This window comes from Hyperoodon ampullatus (genome assembly GCF_949752795.1).
Source record: "Hyperoodon ampullatus genome assembly, chromosome: 2".
NCBI classification, from domain to species: Eukaryota; Metazoa; Chordata; class Mammalia; order Artiodactyla; family Ziphiidae; genus Hyperoodon; species Hyperoodon ampullatus.
This window is the reverse complement of record NC_136915.1, coordinates 151,935,836-151,952,446: the sequence shown is the minus strand read 5'-3', so window position 1 is coordinate 151,952,446 and position 16,611 is coordinate 151,935,836. Positions and strand designations below refer to the sequence as shown.

Genomic DNA, 16,611 nt, shown 5'->3' with positions numbered 1-16,611 from the left:
CTCAAACACCCCATTGCCCCTGCGGAGGACAGGCCCATCCTGCCAGGGACTCAGGTGCGTTACCAAAATAAAAAATGTCTTCAAGTGGGAAAGTTTTGTGTGGGTCCTTTTTCTTTTCCTCCCCCAAATTCAGCTACTGGATGAAATCTATAGGAATGTAAGATGATGGGATCAATTTGAACCATTTAAGCTCATGGTTTAATTGTATCGAATAAGGCAGAGTTGGCAGTGGCGGTCCTTAGTCTGTCCTTTCATAAAATCTCAGTAAACGTGGACGATGGTGAGTGCCAATTCCCCTGTGAAGCCTTCCCTAACCCAGAACTCCTTCCCATGCCCCAGACCCCCTCCTCTGAATAGATCCAGTCCCCAAACACACGCCTCTCATTGTCTTTGTCACTCAGAGTTGTGATCATTACTCGTGCTGTCCTGTCTCCTCCACCATCTGTGTACCTCTGTGCGGGACCGGGGTGGCACACTGTCTGAAAGTTGTTGCACCGAGGTAGCTCCCTCTCTGCACCATCACCTGCCACCTTGAGCAAGTCCTTTAAATGCTCTGAACTTCCGTTTGCTTATCTGCAAAATGGAAAGACGTGAGAATCGGAAGGGGGCACACACATTCAAGAACTTTATAAACAGCTAAGGGCTGTGCACGTGTTTTTTTTTTTTTCTGTAAATTTATTTTATTATTTATTTTTGGCTTCTCTTGTTGGGGAGCACGGGCTCTAGGCGTGCGGGCCTCGGTAGTTGTGGCGCACGGGTTTAGTTGCTCCGTGGCATGTGGGATCTTCCTGGACCAGGGCTCGAACCCGGGTCCCCCGCGTCGGCAGGCGGATTCTTAACCACTGCGCCACCAGCGAAGTCCCTATGCACGTGTTTTTAATGCATTTTCTTCCTTCAGACTAGTGTTTCCCTGCACTTGCCTGTGTGGAAGTCATAAGATCAAAGGAGTGTGATGTGATCTTTTTGTAACTTCTCCTCCTTGGGTCCAAGGAAAAGCTGGTGGAGAGTAAAGCATTAATTGCGGCTCCCTGCAGCTCCTAGTCTTCTTGGAAACTCTGGGTTAATTCTGGGGTCAGGAACCTTGTTTGGCCAGGGGAAACAGTGCACATGTGTAGGTGTTGGGCTGGCTCCCTTTCTCATCAGTGCTCCCCACCAAGTGCCCACCATTCCGTCCACCAACAGAAGAGACCTCTCCCCAGCCTCCCGTGATGAGGTCTGTGGAAGTCACAAACTGTAGGTCCAATCAACAAGGATGCTCTGACCTAACAAATACTCTCCCTCGTGTGAGGTTTAAGGATTTGGTTTTGGAGCCCCAGAAGAAAAAAGTGCCTGCAGGTTTGGTGTGGAGAAACCCTTCTGAGCAGGGCATTCAAAAGTTGAATTAGTGGCTGGAGGAGGACTGGACGCTGGACGTTCCAGGAGTGAACGCTGGAATTCCAGGTGGGAGCCTGTTTCTGGCCGCAGCCCGGGTCATGCCAGAGGCTAGAGGTAGAAGCGTGGGAGCCAGACACAGCTCAAGGGTGGACTGGATGCTCTCGAGATAAGGCCAGCTAAGAGCTGTGAGCTCACTGAAGTTCGAAAACCGGCTCCCAGCCCCCACCCCTCCCTCCCCTCAATCTAGTAAAATTGATGCTCATCTCTGTAGTTTTGGAACATGATGGTAAGAATGGTGGTGCCTCGGGTTCTTGTGCTGGTCCTATCTCAGGCTTGTTTGCTTGCTTCCTTCTTAAACTACAGACAGACAGGGCTTTGCATAGAGAAGTGGGCTGGTGGATCACCGTTCTGCAAAGATCCCATTGTGCAACTGGAGCAGGTTACCTTCTCTGAGCCTCAGTGTTCTCATCTGTAAAATAGGCATATCGTTCCTTCTTTTCCTAATAACCAAACAAGTGTTCTTGTACTTTACCTTAAATAAATGTAATTTAAAGATGCCAAGCCTTTCTGACATCACTTTTGTGCATAAATAAAAGTGAAAAAAAGAGAAAGGCATTGGCAATAACTTCATCACAACTGCCATGGTGATTGTAGGACCATCCTGATTTCAGAGTTAGTAAAATGTGAAAAATACAACACCTGTGTACCTACCATCTTGCTTAAGAGACAGAACAATTCCCAGCAGCACTAACAGCCTTGTGTCCACCTCCTTGACCTAGCCTTTCCACCCTAGAGAAAACTGTCCTCAATTTTGTGTTTACTCTTCCCTCATTTTTAGCTACCGTTGTTTTAAACATGTACCCTATGCAATCTGTTGTTTGAGCTTGTTTCAGAATGGTTCCATGAGTGGAACTGTATCCCATTCTTTTGATGTTTTTAAAAATCATGAGAAGTTGATCTATGCTAATGTGTGTAGCTCATTTATTTTTCACTATTGAATATTCCAATCTTATCCTATCCTGCTGTATGAATTCTGCGGATGGAAATTTGGGCTGTTTCCCGTGTTTTGCTGTTAAGTTATTTTTGCTCTAAACATTCTCAGAGTTGTTTCTTAGAACATGTGTGTTTCTCCAGGGTATATACCTGGGCAGGGAACGGCTAAGTCTAGATGAGAGTGCTTGCTGTTCTGATTGCTAGCTAATACTGCCGCCCTTATTTCTGTCCACTGAATAGCCCGAGGGGACATGAGTCCTGTTCTGGCTCTGTTTACAGACCTTCAGGGGGATTAAGCGTTTATAAAAAGAATAGGGGGGGATTCCCTGGTGGCGCAGTGGTTGAGAGTCCACCTGCGGATGCAGGGAACATGAGTTCGTGCCCCGGTCCTGGAAGATCCCACATGCTGCGGAGCAGCTGGGCCCGTGAGCCATGGCCGCTGGGCCTGCTCGTCCGGAGCCTGTGCTCCGCGACGGGAGAGGCCACAACAGTGAGTGGCCCGCGTACCGCAAAAAACAAAACAAAACAAAAACAAAACAGAAAGAATAGGGGGATAGTGAGGGAGAGCTTCCCAGACCATAGTCTGACTTTGAGCCATGGCCCTGAGGGGCAAAGCCAGAAAGGAGTGGAAGCCAGATGGAAGCCAACTGCTGTTGGCGCTGAGCATGAGTGTGAGGTGGGGCTGCCCTTGCCTGGACACTGAGTTTCAAGACTGTGGCACAGCTGACATCACAGAATCCACTGTGAGGCTACGGCTGTGCTTCGGGACCTAGAAATTCAGACAAAACACTGCGTGCATTCTCAGACTGTATGTTTTTTTATTTAAATTGCAGTAAGGAAGCTGAAATGGGCTCTCCAGGGGTATTTCCCAGAGCCCTGGTCCCCTTTGCAGCTCCCAGCTCCTATTGATGGGCTTCAACGGTCACTGGCTCCATGGTCTCAGATGTGACACCAGTGATTTCCAGCCCCTGGCCACTCTCTGCTGTCTCTGTGATGGCCTCCATTCGGGTCCCTTCCACTGGCTTCGCCAGGATGCTCCCATGTTTATTTCGTGATGAGGCCACTGTCTTTTTTGTAAGTCTGGCTCTCATATTCCTGAAGCAAGAGCTGATCCTGCTGAGTATGTTGGTGGTGGGACCCGAACGCGCTGGAGATAAGCTCCTGCCCGATCTGTGCGAGGTCTTGGACTCGCTGGTGATGGGAGCACGGCTGATGCCTTTGGGAGCAGTGCCCTGCTCGCTGCCCCCCGGGCTGCCGTGGCCTTTGGCCTTTTGGTCATCTCTAGTGGCTCTGCGGCCGCCTGAGCCCGGGCCAGCTGCTTTGGGGATTGTCTTGCTCCCTGCTGCCTTGTGGTGGCTTTCCACGGAACTGCAGAGCGAGGGGCTCGTAAGAGCTCTGTCCTCTCCCCAGTGCTCCCTCCTCTCTCTTCTTCCCTTGTGGGCCTGGGACACTCTCTGTGAGCTGCCATCCTGTTCGCTCACTTTGCCTTCCTGTGGCAAGCTTGAGACGAGGGTCCCGTCATCGTCCTTGTCGGCTCTTCCTTTGACAGTCTTGCTGGTAGGTTCTGCTCCGACCAGAGTCATGCCGGCCCCTGGGGAGAGGCTGGTGGACGTGCTGGAAGCATACTGTGGATTGTTCTCAGCACCTGCCAAGGCCGTTTTCCCGCTCCTCCGGGATGTTCTGGCGGTGTCCCCAGTGGCTATGTTGGTTTTGCTTCCTCCAGGCCCGTCGCTGGCTGTGGCTGCTATGGCCGTGCTCTGCTCTTCAGCGGCAGGAGACTTGATCACTGCCGAGCTCAAAGCACCCGCTGCGGTGCCTCCTGCCACCACTGCTGTCTCCACCTTTGTCGTTGCCCGCGATGCGGACGCTTTGTCAAGCCCTGTAGTAGGTTTTGCTTTCGCAGTGGCCACATCGGGCGTGGTATCGGGCTTGTGGGAGTCCAGTTGGATCCCTTCGCCCCCCGCAAAAGCTGCAGACGTGGCCCCGGCCACCTCAGGGCACGTGTGGAGGCTGCTGACGCTCACCTGGTCCTGACGCCCCTTTCCTTGGAAATCCTCCACGGCCGGGCTCCTCCCGTCCTCCTCCTCCTCGAACACAGGCACGCAGGTCAGGTCCCAGACGGGAACGGCATAGGTGTTGCTTTCACTGTCCACTGGTGGTCGCAGGAGGTCAATCAGCTGTTCCCACTCGGCGAAGAGGTCTTCCCGCGCGTCCAGAGGGGGACACAGCTGCAGGTAGAAGCAGCGGCCAGTGGCAAGCTTCACGCGCAGCTGTTGTTTCTCACGATTGTGAGTGGAGATCCTCACGAACTCCAAGGGAAGGAGCCTGGTGAGCTCTAAGGTCTTTGCAGCCTTGTGGCTCTTGCCCTTGGTGGCCGGGCTGCGCTCGGCGTGCTTTTCACAGCCGGTGGCCCGTCGGGCCAGCAGCATGATGTCTGGGAGCGGGAGGACGGGGCTGGTGGATGTGATGCCCATGGTCACCATGCCGCCCCAGTTGTGCACGTCAATCGCTTCTCCCCTCTTCGTGACCTGGATGAAGTCGCTCTCGAATATTGCTGCGTACTTGAATATGTGGTATTCGCCCTTGTGCAGTTGCTGCTGCAGCTTCCCCGTGGTGGTGTTGAACAGGTCCACCCAGGTGCTGCTCCGGGCCGTGTGATACGGGAGCAGAGAGTCCCCACTCATGGCTGTCTTTGATCACGACAGGCAGCGCGGTTAAGGCGGGTCCCTGGCTCTTCCCTCCCTCGGCCTCACTGGCAGAAGAGCGAGCTGCGATGCTCCTGCGTCACACAGGCGGCCGTACGGCAGGTCTTCCAAGCCCGCCCCACAGGCCCCCACGTTTGCCTCAGGGTCTCCCAGAGGCAGGGGTGTGGGTAGGGGCACAGATGATCACAGTGGGGACGCTGTAGGGCGCCTGGAGCCCAGGCTGACTCTCTTCAAGTGTGTCGAGAGGTACGGTAGGCTCCCCCTCCGCCTCACCTCACTTCTGCTTCTGGGTTTTTATCTCCCCAAGAGGCTGTGGTGAACTTCCGTCCTAGCGAGAGAAGTAACCACTTTGTCAGCCTAACCCCCTGGCACAGCCTATTTATCCTCTGATGCCCTTTGTGACCTATCAGTGTCACAAAGCCCTTTGTGACTTATCACTGTCACAAAGCCCTTTGCCTCATCCCCCAGCTGCCCCCTCAGGGCAGGGCCCCCATCCTCTCTCAAACACCCCATTGCCCCTGCGGAGGACAGGCCCATCCTGCCAGGGACTCAGGTGCGTTACCAAAATAAAAAATGTCTTCAAGTGGGAAAGTTTTGTGTGGGTCCTTTTTCTTTTCCTCCCCCAAATTCAGCTACTGGATGAAATCTATAGGAATGTAAGATGATGGGATCAATTTGAACCATTTAAGCTCATGGTTTAATTGTATCGAATAAGGCAGAGTTGGCAGTGGCGGTCCTTAGTCTGTCCTTTCATAAAATCTCAGTAAACGTGGACGATGGTGAGTGCCAATTCCCCTGTGAAGCCTTCCCTAACCCAGAACTCCTTCCCATGCCCCAGACCCCCTCCTCTGAATAGATCCAGTCCCCAAACACACGCCTCTCATTGTCTTTGTCACTCAGAGTTGTGATCATTACTCGTGCTGTCCTGTCTCCTCCACCATCTGTGTACCTCTGTGCGGGACCGGGGTGGCACACTGTCTGAAAGTTGTTGCACCGAGGTAGCTCCCTCTCTGCACCATCACCTGCCACCTTGAGCAAGTCCTTTAAATGCTCTGAACTTCCGTTTGCTTATCTGCAAAATGGAAAGACGTGAGAATCGGAAGGGGGCACACACATTCAAGAACTTTATAAACAGCTAAGGGCTGTGCACGTGTTTTTTTTTTTTTTCTGTAAATTTATTTTATTATTTATTTTTGGCTTCTCTTGTTGGGGAGCACGGGCTCTAGGCGTGCGGGCCTCGGTAGTTGTGGCGCACGGGTTTAGTTGCTCCGTGGCATGTGGGATCTTCCTGGACCAGGGCTCGAACCCGGGTCCCCCGCGTCGGCAGGCGGATTCTTAACCACTGCGCCACCAGCGAAGTCCCTATGCACGTGTTTTTAATGCATTTTCTTCCTTCAGACTAGTGTTTCCCTGCACTTGCCTGTGTGGAAGTCATAAGATCAAAGGAGTGTGATGTGATCTTTTTGTAACTTCTCCTCCTTGGGTCCAAGGAAAAGCTGGTGGAGAGTAAAGCATTAATTGCGGCTCCCTGCAGCTCCTAGTCTTCTTGGAAACTCTGGGTTAATTCTGGGGTCAGGAACCTTGTTTGGCCAGGGGAAACAGTGCACATGTGTAGGTTTTGGGCTGGCTCCCTTTCTCATCAGTGCTCCCCACCAAGTGCCCACCATTCCGTCCACCAACAGAAGAGACCTCTCCCCAGCCTCCCGTGATGAGGTCTGTGGAAGTCACAAACTGTAGGTCCAATCAACAAGGATGCTCTGACCTAACAAATACTCTCCCTCGTGTGAGGTTTAAGGATTTGGTTTTGGAGCCCCAGAAGAAAAAAGTGCCTGCAGGTTTGGTGTGGAGAAACCCTTCTGAGCAGGGCATTCAAAAGTTGAATTAGTGGCTGGAGGAGGACTGGACGCTGGACGTTCCAGGAGTGAACGCTGGAATTCCAGGTGGGAGCCTGTTTCTGGCCGCAGCCCGGGTCATGCCAGAGGCTAGAGGTAGAAGCGTGGGAGCCAGACACAGCTCAAGGGTGGACTGGATGCTCTCGAGATAAGGCCAGCTAAGAGCTGTGAGCTCACTGAAGTTCGAAAACCGGCTCCCAGCCCCCACCCCTCCCTCCCCTCAATCTAGTAAAATTGATGCTCATCTCTGTAGTTTTGGAACATGATGGTAAGAATGGTGGTGCCTCGGGTTCTTGTGCTGGTCCTATCTCAGGCTTGTTTGCTTGCTTCCTTCTTAAACTACAGACAGACAGGGCTTTGCATAGAGAAGTGGGCTGGTGGATCACCGTTCTGCAAAGATCCCATTGTGCAACTGGAGCAGGTTACCTTCTCTGAGCCTCAGTGTTCTCATCTGTAAAATAGGCATATCGTTCCTTCTTTTCCTAATAACCAAACAAGTGTTCTTGTACTTTACCTTAAATAAATGTAATTTAAAGATGCCAAGCCTTTCTGACATCACTTTTGTGCATAAATAAAAGTGAAAAAAAGAGAAAGGCATTGGCAATAACTTCATCACAACTGCCATGGTGATTGTAGGACCATCCTGATTTCAGAGTTAGTAAAATGTGAAAAATACAACACCTGTGTACCTACCATCTTGCTTAAGAGACAGAACAATTCCCAGCAGCACTAACAGCCTTGTGTCCACCTCCTTGACCTAGCCTTTCCACCCTAGAGAAAACTGTCCTCAATTTTGTGTTTACTCTTCCCTCATTTTTAGCTACCGTTGTTTTAAACATGTACCCTATGCAATCTGTTGTTTGAGCTTGTTTCAGAATGGTTCCATGAGTGGAACTGTATCCATTCTTTTGATGTTTTTAAAAATCATGAGAAGTTGATCTATGCTAATGTGTGTAGCTCATTTATTTTTCACTATTGAATATTCCAATCTTATCCTATCCTGCTGTATGAATTCTGCGGATGGAAATTTGGGCTGTTTCCCGTGTTTTGCTGTTAAGTTATTTTTGCTCTAAACATTCTCAGAGTTGTTTCTTAGAACATGTGTGTTTCTCCAGGGTATATACCTGGGCAGGGAACGGCTAAGTCTAGATGAGAGTGCTTGCTGTTCTGATTGCTAGCTAATACTGCCGCCCTTATTTCTGTCCACTGAATAGCCCGAGGGGACATGAGTCCTGTTCTGGCTCTGTTTACAGACCTTCAGGGGGATTAAGCGTTTATAAAAAGAATAGGGGGGGATTCCCTGGTGGCGCAGTGGTTGAGAGTCCACCTGCGGATGCAGGGAACATGAGTTCGTGCCCCGGTCCTGGAAGATCCCACATGCTGCGGAGCAGCTGGGCCCGTGAGCCATGGCCGCTGGGCCTGCTCGTCCGGAGCCTGTGCTCCGCGACGGGAGAGGCCACAACAGTGAGTGGCCCGCGTACCGCAAAAAACAAAACAAAACAAAAACAAAACAGAAAGAATAGGGGGATAGTGAGGGAGAGCTTCCCAGACCATAGTCTGACTTTGAGCCATGGCCCTGAGGGGCAAAGCCAGAAAGGAGTGGAAGCCAGATGGAAGCCAACTGCTGTTGGCGCTGAGCATGAGTGTGAGGTGGGGCTGCCCTTGCCTGGACACTGAGTTTCAAGACTGTGGCACAGCTGACATCACAGAATCCACTGTGAGGCTACGGCTGTGCTTCGGGACCTAGAAATTCAGACAAAACACTGCGTGCATTCTCAGACTGTATGTTTTTTTATTTAAATTGCAGTAAGGAAGCTGAAATGGGCTCTCCAGGGGTATTTCCCAGAGCCCTGGTCCCCTTTGCAGCTCCCAGCTCCTATTGATGGGCTTCAACGGTCACTGGCTCCATGGTCTCAGATGTGACACCAGTGATTTCCAGCCCCTGGCCACTCTCTGCTGTCTCTGTGATGGCCTCCATTCGGGTCCCTTCCACTGGCTTCGCCAGGATGCTCCCATGTTTATTTCGTGATGAGGCCACTGTCTTTTTTGTAAGTCTGGCTCTCATATTCCTGAAGCAAGAGCTGATCCTGCTGAGTATGTTGGTGGTGGGACCCGAACGCGCTGGAGATAAGCTCCTGCCCGATCTGTGCGAGGTCTTGGACTCGCTGGTGATGGGAGCACGGCTGATGCCTTTGGGAGCAGTGCCCTGCTCGCTGCCCCCCGGGCTGCCGTGGCCTTTGGCCTTTTGGTCATCTCTAGTGGCTCTGCGGCCGCCTGAGCCCGGGCCAGCTGCTTTGGGGATTGTCTTGCTCCCTGCTGCCTTGTGGTGGCTTTCCACGGAACTGCAGAGCGAGGGGCTCGTAAGAGCTCTGTCCTCTCCCCAGTGCTCCCTCCTCTCTCTTCTTCCCTTGTGGGCCTGGGACACTCTCTGTGAGCTGCCATCCTGTTCGCTCACTTTGCCTTCCTGTGGCAAGCTTGAGACGAGGGTCCCGTCATCGTCCTTGTCGGCTCTTCCTTTGACAGTCTTGCTGGTAGGTTCTGCTCCGACCAGAGTCATGCCGGCCCCTGGGGAGAGGCTGGTGGACGTGCTGGAAGCATACTGTGGATTGTTCTCAGCACCTGCCAAGGCCGTTTTCCCGCTCCTCCGGGATGTTCTGGCGGTGTCCCCAGTGGCTATGTTGGTTTTGCTTCCTCCAGGCCCGTCGCTGGCTGTGGCTGCTATGGCCGTGCTCTGCTCTTCAGCGGCAGGAGACTTGATCACTGCCGAGCTCAAAGCACCCGCTGCGGTGCCTCCTGCCACCACTGCTGTCTCCACCTTTGTCGTTGCCCGCGATGCGGACGCTTTGTCAAGCCCTGTAGTAGGTTTTGCTTTCGCAGTGGCCACATCGGGCGTGGTATCGGGCTTGTGGGAGTCCAGTTGGATCCCTTCGCCCCCCGCAAAAGCTGCAGACGTGGCCCCGGCCACCTCAGGGCACGTGTGGAGGCTGCTGACGCTCACCTGGTCCTGACGCCCCTTTCCTTGGAAATCCTCCACGGCCGGGCTCCTCCCGTCCTCCTCCTCCTCGAACACAGGCACGCAGGTCAGGTCCCAGACGGGAACGGCATAGGTGTTGCTTTCACTGTCCACTGGTGGTCGCAGGAGGTCAATCAGCTGTTCCCACTCGGCGAAGAGGTCTTCCCGCGCGTCCAGAGGGGGACACAGCTGCAGGTAGAAGCAGCGGCCAGTGGCAAGCTTCACGCGCAGCTGTTGTTTCTCACGATTGTGAGTGGAGATCCTCACGAACTCCAAGGGAAGGAGCCTGGTGAGCTCTAAGGTCTTTGCAGCCTTGTGGCTCTTGCCCTTGGTGGCCGGGCTGCGCTCGGCGTGCTTTTCACAGCCGGTGGCCCGTCGGGCCAGCAGCATGATGTCTGGGAGCGGGAGGACGGGGCTGGTGGATGTGATGCCCATGGTCACCATGCCGCCCCAGTTGTGCACGTCAATCGCTTCTCCCCTCTTCGTGACCTGGATGAAGTCGCTCTCGAATATTGCTGCGTACTTGAATATGTGGTATTCGCCCTTGTGCAGTTGCTGCTGCAGCTTCCCCGTGGTGGTGTTGAACAGGTCCACCCAGGTGCTGCTCCGGGCCGTGTGATACGGGAGCAGAGAGTCCCCACTCATGGCTGTCTTTGATCACGACAGGCAGCGTGGTTAAGGCGGGTCCCTGGCTCTTCCCTCCCTCGGCCTCACTGGCAGAAGAGCGAGCTGCGATGCTCCTGCGTCACACAGGCGGCCGTACGGCAGGTCTTCCAAGCCCGCCCCACAGGCCCCCACGTTTGCCTCAGGGTCTCCCAGAGGCAGGGGTGTGGGTAGGGGCACAGATGATCACAGTGGGGACGCTGTAGGGCGCCTGGAGCCCAGGCTGACTCTCTTCAAGTGTGTCGAGAGGTACGGTAGGCTCCCCCTCCGCCTCACCTCACTTCTGCTTCTGGGTTTTTATCTCCCCAAGAGGCTGTGGTGAACTTCCGTCCTAGCGAGAGAAGTAACCACTTTGTCAGCCTAACCCCCTGGCACAGCCTATTTATCCTCTGATGCCCTTTGTGACCTATCAGTGTCACAAAGCCCTTTGTGACTTATCACTGTCACAAAGCCCTTTGCCTCATCCCCCAGCTGCCCCCTCAGGGCAGGGCCCCCATCCTCTCTCAAACACCCCATTGCCCCTGCGGAGGACAGGCCCATCCTGCCAGGGACTCAGGTGCGTTACCAAAATAAAAAATGTCTTCAAGTGGGAAAGTTTTGTGTGGGTCCTTTTTCTTTTCCTCCCCCAAATTCAGCTACTGGATGAAATCTATAGGAATGTAAGATGATGGGATCAATTTGAACCATTTAAGCTCATGGTTTAATTGTATCGAATAAGGCAGAGTTGGCAGTGGCGGTCCTTAGTCTGTCCTTTCATAAAATCTCAGTAAACGTGGACGATGGTGAGTGCCAATTCCCCTGTGAAGCCTTCCCTAACCCAGAACTCCTTCCCATGCCCCAGACCCCCTCCTCTGAATAGATCCAGTCCCCAAACACACGCCTCTCATTGTCTTTGTCACTCAGAGTTGTGATCATTACTCGTGCTGTCCTGTCTCCTCCACCATCTGTGTACCTCTGTGCGGGACCGGGGTGGCACACTGTCTGAAAGTTGTTGCACCGAGGTAGCTCCCTCTCTGCACCATCACCTGCCACCTTGAGCAAGTCCTTTAAATGCTCTGAACTTCCGTTTGCTTATCTGCAAAATGGAAAGACGTGAGAATCGGAAGGGGGCACACACATTCAAGAACTTTATAAACAGCTAAGGGCTGTGCACGTGTTTTTTTTTTTTTCTGTAAATTTATTTTATTATTTATTTTTGGCTTCTCTTGTTGGGGAGCACGGGCTCTAGGCGTGCGGGCCTCGGTAGTTGTGGCGCACGGGTTTAGTTGCTCCGTGGCATGTGGGATCTTCCTGGACCAGGGCTCGAACCCGGGTCCCCCGCGTCGGCAGGCGGATTCTTAACCACTGCGCCACCAGCGAAGTCCCTATGCACGTGTTTTTAATGCATTTTCTTCCTTCAGACTAGTGTTTCCCTGCACTTGCCTGTGTGGAAGTCATAAGATCAAAGGAGTGTGATGTGATCTTTTTGTAACTTCTCCTCCTTGGGTCCAAGGAAAAGCTGGTGGAGAGTAAAGCATTAATTGCGGCTCCCTGCAGCTCCTAGTCTTCTTGGAAACTCTGGGTTAATTCTGGGGTCAGGAACCTTGTTTGGCCAGGGGAAACAGTGCACATGTGTAGGTGTTGGGCTGGCTCCCTTTCTCATCAGTGCTCCCCACCAAGTGCCCACCATTCCGTCCACCAACAGAAGAGACCTCTCCCCAGCCTCCCGTGATGAGGTCTGTGGAAGTCACAAACTGTAGGTCCAATCAACAAGGATGCTCTGACCTAACAAATACTCTCCCTCGTGTGAGGTTTAAGGATTTGGTTTTGGAGCCCCAGAAGAAAAAAGTGCCTGCAGGTTTGGTGTGGAGAAACCCTTCTGAGCAGGGCATTCAAAAGTTGAATTAGTGGCTGGAGGAGGACTGGACGCTGGACGTTCCAGGAGTGAACGCTGGAATTCCAGGTGGGAGCCTGTTTCTGGCCGCAGCCCGGGTCATGCCAGAGGCTAGAGGTAGAAGCGTGGGAGCCAGACACAGCTCAAGGGTGGACTGGATGCTCTCGAGATAAGGCCAGCTAAGAGCTGTGAGCTCACTGAAGTTCGAAAACCGGCTCCCAGCCCCCACCCCTCCCTCCCCTCAATCTAGTAAAATTGATGCTCATCTCTGTAGTTTTGGAACATGATGGTAAGAATGGTGGTGCCTCGGGTTCTTGTGCTGGTCCTATCTCAGGCTTGTTTGCTTGCTTCCTTCTTAAACTACAGACAGACAGGGCTTTGCATAGAGAAGTGGGCTGGTGGATCACCGTTCTGCAAAGATCCCATTGTGCAACTGGAGCAGGTTACCTTCTCTGAGCCTCAGTGTTCTCATCTGTAAAATAGGCATATCGTTCCTTCTTTTCCTAATAACCAAACAAGTGTTCTTGTACTTTACCTTAAATAAATGTAATTTAAAGATGCCAAGCCTTTCTGACATCACTTTTGTGCATAAATAAAAGTGAAAAAAAGAGAAAGGCATTGGCAATAACTTCATCACAACTGCCATGGTGATTGTAGGACCATCCTGATTTCAGAGTTAGTAAAATGTGAAAAATACAACACCTGTGTACCTACCATCTTGCTTAAGAGACAGAACAATTCCCAGCAGCACTAACAGCCTTGTGTCCACCTCCTTGACCTAGCCTTTCCACCCTAGAGAAAACTGTCCTCAATTTTGTGTTTACTCTTCCCTCATTTTTAGCTACCGTTGTTTTAAACATGTACCCTATGCAATCTGTTGTTTGAGCTTGTTTCAGAATGGTTCCATGAGTGGAACTGTATCCCATTCTTTTGATGTTTTTAAAAATCATGAGAAGTTGATCTATGCTAATGTGTGTAGCTCATTTATTTTTCACTATTGAATATTCCAATCTTATCCTATCCTGCTGTATGAATTCTGCGGATGGAAATTTGGGCTGTTTCCCGTGTTTTGCTGTTAAGTTATTTTTGCTCTAAACATTCTCAGAGTTGTTTCTTAGAACATGTGTGTTTCTCCAGGGTATATACCTGGGCAGGGAACGGCTAAGTCTAGATGAGAGTGCTTGCTGTTCTGATTGCTAGCTAATACTGCCGCCCTTATTTCTGTCCACTGAATAGCCCGAGGGGACATGAGTCCTGTTCTGGCTCTGTTTACAGACCTTCAGGGGGATTAAGCGTTTATAAAAAGAATAGGGGGGGATTCCCTGGTGGCGCAGTGGTTGAGAGTCCACCTGCGGATGCAGGGAACATGAGTTCGTGCCCCGGTCCTGGAAGATCCCACATGCTGCGGAGCAGCTGGGCCCGTGAGCCATGGCCGCTGGGCCTGCTCGTCCGGAGCCTGTGCTCCGCGACGGGAGAGGCCACAACAGTGAGTGGCCCGCGTACCGCAAAAAACAAAACAAAACAAAAACAAAACAGAAAGAATAGGGGGATAGTGAGGGAGAGCTTCCCAGACCATAGTCTGACTTTGAGCCATGGCCCTGAGGGGCAAAGCCAGAAAGGAGTGGAAGCCAGATGGAAGCCAACTGCTGTTGGCGCTGAGCATGAGTGTGAGGTGGGGCTGCCCTTGCCTGGACACTGAGTTTCAAGACTGTGGCACAGCTGACATCACAGAATCCACTGTGAGGCTACGGCTGTGCTTCGGGACCTAGAAATTCAGACAAAACACTGCGTGCATTCTCAGACTGTATGTTTTTTTATTTAAATTGCAGTAAGGAAGCTGAAATGGGCTCTCCAGGGGTATTTCCCAGAGCCCTGGTCCCCTTTGCAGCTCCCAGCTCCTATTGATGGGCTTCAACGGTCACTGGCTCCATGGTCTCAGATGTGACACCAGTGATTTCCAGCCCCTGGCCACTCTCTGCTGTCTCTGTGATGGCCTCCATTCGGGTCCCTTCCACTGGCTTCGCCAGGATGCTCCCATGTTTATTTCGTGATGAGGCCACTGTCTTTTTTGTAAGTCTGGCTCTCATATTCCTGAAGCAAGAGCTGATCCTGCTGAGTATGTTGGTGGTGGGACCCGAACGCGCTGGAGATAAGCTCCTGCCCGATCTGTGCGAGGTCTTGGACTCGCTGGTGATGGGAGCACGGCTGATGCCTTTGGGAGCAGTGCCCTGCTCGCTGCCCCCCGGGCTGCCGTGGCCTTTGGCCTTTTGGTCATCTCTAGTGGCTCTGCGGCCGCCTGAGCCCGGGCCAGCTGCTTTGGGGATTGTCTTGCTCCCTGCTGCCTTGTGGTGGCTTTCCACGGAACTGCAGAGCGAGGGGCTCGTAAGAGCTCTGTCCTCTCCCCAGTGCTCCCTCCTCTCTCTTCTTCCCTTGTGGGCCTGGGACACTCTCTGTGAGCTGCCATCCTGTTCGCTCACTTTGCCTTCCTGTGGCAAGCTTGAGACGAGGGTCCCGTCATCGTCCTTGTCGGCTCTTCCTTTGACAGTCTTGCTGGTAGGTTCTGCTCCGACCAGAGTCATGCCGGCCCCTGGGGAGAGGCTGGTGGACGTGCTGGAAGCATACTGTGGATTGTTCTCAGCACCTGCCAAGGCCGTTTTCCCGCTCCTCCGGGATGTTCTGGCGGTGTCCCCAGTGGCTATGTTGGTTTTGCTTCCTCCAGGCCCGTCGCTGGCTGTGGCTGCTATGGCCGTGCTCTGCTCTTCAGCGGCAGGAGACTTGATCACTGCCGAGCTCAAAGCACCCGCTGCGGTGCCTCCTGCCACCACTGCTGTCTCCACCTTTGTCGTTGCCCGCGATGCGGACGCTTTGTCAAGCCCTGTAGTAGGTTTTGCTTTCGCAGTGGCCACATCGGGCGTGGTATCGGGCTTGTGGGAGTCCAGTTGGATCCCTTCGCCCCCCGCAAAAGCTGCAGACGTGGCCCCGGCCACCTCAGGGCACGTGTGGAGGCTGCTGACGCTCACCTGGTCCTGACGCCCCTTTCCTTGGAAATCCTCCACGGCCGGGCTCCTCCCGTCCTCCTCCTCCTCGAACACAGGCATGCAGGTCAGGTCCCAGACGGGAACGGCATAGGTGTTGCTTTCACTGTCCACTGGTGGTCGCAGGAGGTCAATCAGCTGTTCCCACTCGGCGAAGAGGTCTTCCCGCGCGTCCAGAGGGGGACACAGCTGCAGGTAGAAGCAGCGGCCAGTGGCAAGCTTCACGCGCAGCTGTTGTTTCTCACGATTGTGAGTGGAGATCCTCACGAACTCCAAGGGAAGGAGCCTGGTGAGCTCTAAGGTCTTTGCAGCCTTGTGGCTCTTGCCCTTGGTGGCCGGGCTGCGCTCGGCGTGCTTTTCACAGCCGGTGGCCCGTCGGGCCAGCAGCATGATGTCTGGGAGCGGGAGGACGGGGCTGGTGGATGTGATGCCCATGGTCACCATGCCGCCCCAGTTGTGCACGTCAATCGCTTCTCCCCTCTTCGTGACCTGGATGAAGTCGCTCTCGAATATTGCTGCGTACTTGAATATGTGGTATTCGCCCTTGTGCAGTTGCTGCTGCAGCTTCCCCGTGGTGGTGTTGAACAGGTCCACCCAGGTGCTGCTCCGGGCCGTGTGATACGGGAGCAGAGAGTCCCCACTCATGGCTGTCTTTGATCACGACAGGCAGCGCGGTTAAGGCGGGTCCCTGGCTCTTCCCTCCCTCGGCCTCACTGGCAGAAGAGCGAGCTGCGATGCTCCTGCGTCACACAGGCGGCCGTACGGCAGGTCTTCCAAGCCCGCCCCACAGGCCCCCACGTTTGCCTCAGGGTCTCCCAGAGGCAGGGGTGTGGGTAGGGGCACAGATGATCACAGTGGGGACGCTGTAGGGCGCCTGGAGCCCAGGCTGACTCTCTTCAAGTGTGTCGAGAGGTACGGTAGGCTCCCCCTCCGCCTCACCTCACTTCTGCTTCTGGGTTTTTATCTCCCCAAGAGGCTGTGGTGAACTTCCGTCCTAGCGAGAGAAGTAACCACTTTGTCAGCCTAACCCCCTGGCACAGCCTATTTATCCTCTGATGCCCTT

At 53.3% G+C, this 16,611-nt stretch overlaps 3 protein-coding genes across 3 annotated transcripts; all 3 read right to left on the bottom strand.

Annotated features, from left to right (window-relative positions):
• Position 1: 1 nt before the first annotated feature.
• Positions 2-5,051, bottom strand: LOC307066343 (Golgi-associated RAB2 interactor protein 4-like; the record flags this gene model as incomplete). Its single annotated transcript, XM_079723470.1, has 2 exons — positions 2-19; positions 4,278-5,051. The coding sequence occupies 2 exons, from the start codon at positions 5,049-5,051 to the stop codon at positions 2-4; spliced, it is 792 nt and encodes a 263-aa protein (XP_079579596.1).
• LOC307066334 (Golgi-associated RAB2 interactor protein 4-like) lies at positions 5,048-10,622 on the bottom strand (the record flags this gene model as incomplete). Its single annotated transcript, XM_079723458.1, has 2 exons — positions 5,048-5,057; positions 9,805-10,622. 2 exons carry the CDS (start codon positions 10,620-10,622, stop codon positions 5,048-5,050), a joined length of 828 nt encoding a protein of 275 aa, XP_079579584.1.
• Positions 10,623-11,143: 521 nt separating this feature from the next.
• On the bottom strand, positions 11,144-16,193 carry LOC307066324 (Golgi-associated RAB2 interactor protein 4-like; the record flags this gene model as incomplete). Its single annotated transcript, XM_079723445.1, has 2 exons — positions 11,144-11,161; positions 15,351-16,193. 2 exons carry the CDS (start codon positions 16,191-16,193, stop codon positions 11,144-11,146), a joined length of 861 nt encoding a protein of 286 aa, XP_079579571.1.
• Between the last annotated feature and the right edge of the window lie 418 nt (positions 16,194-16,611).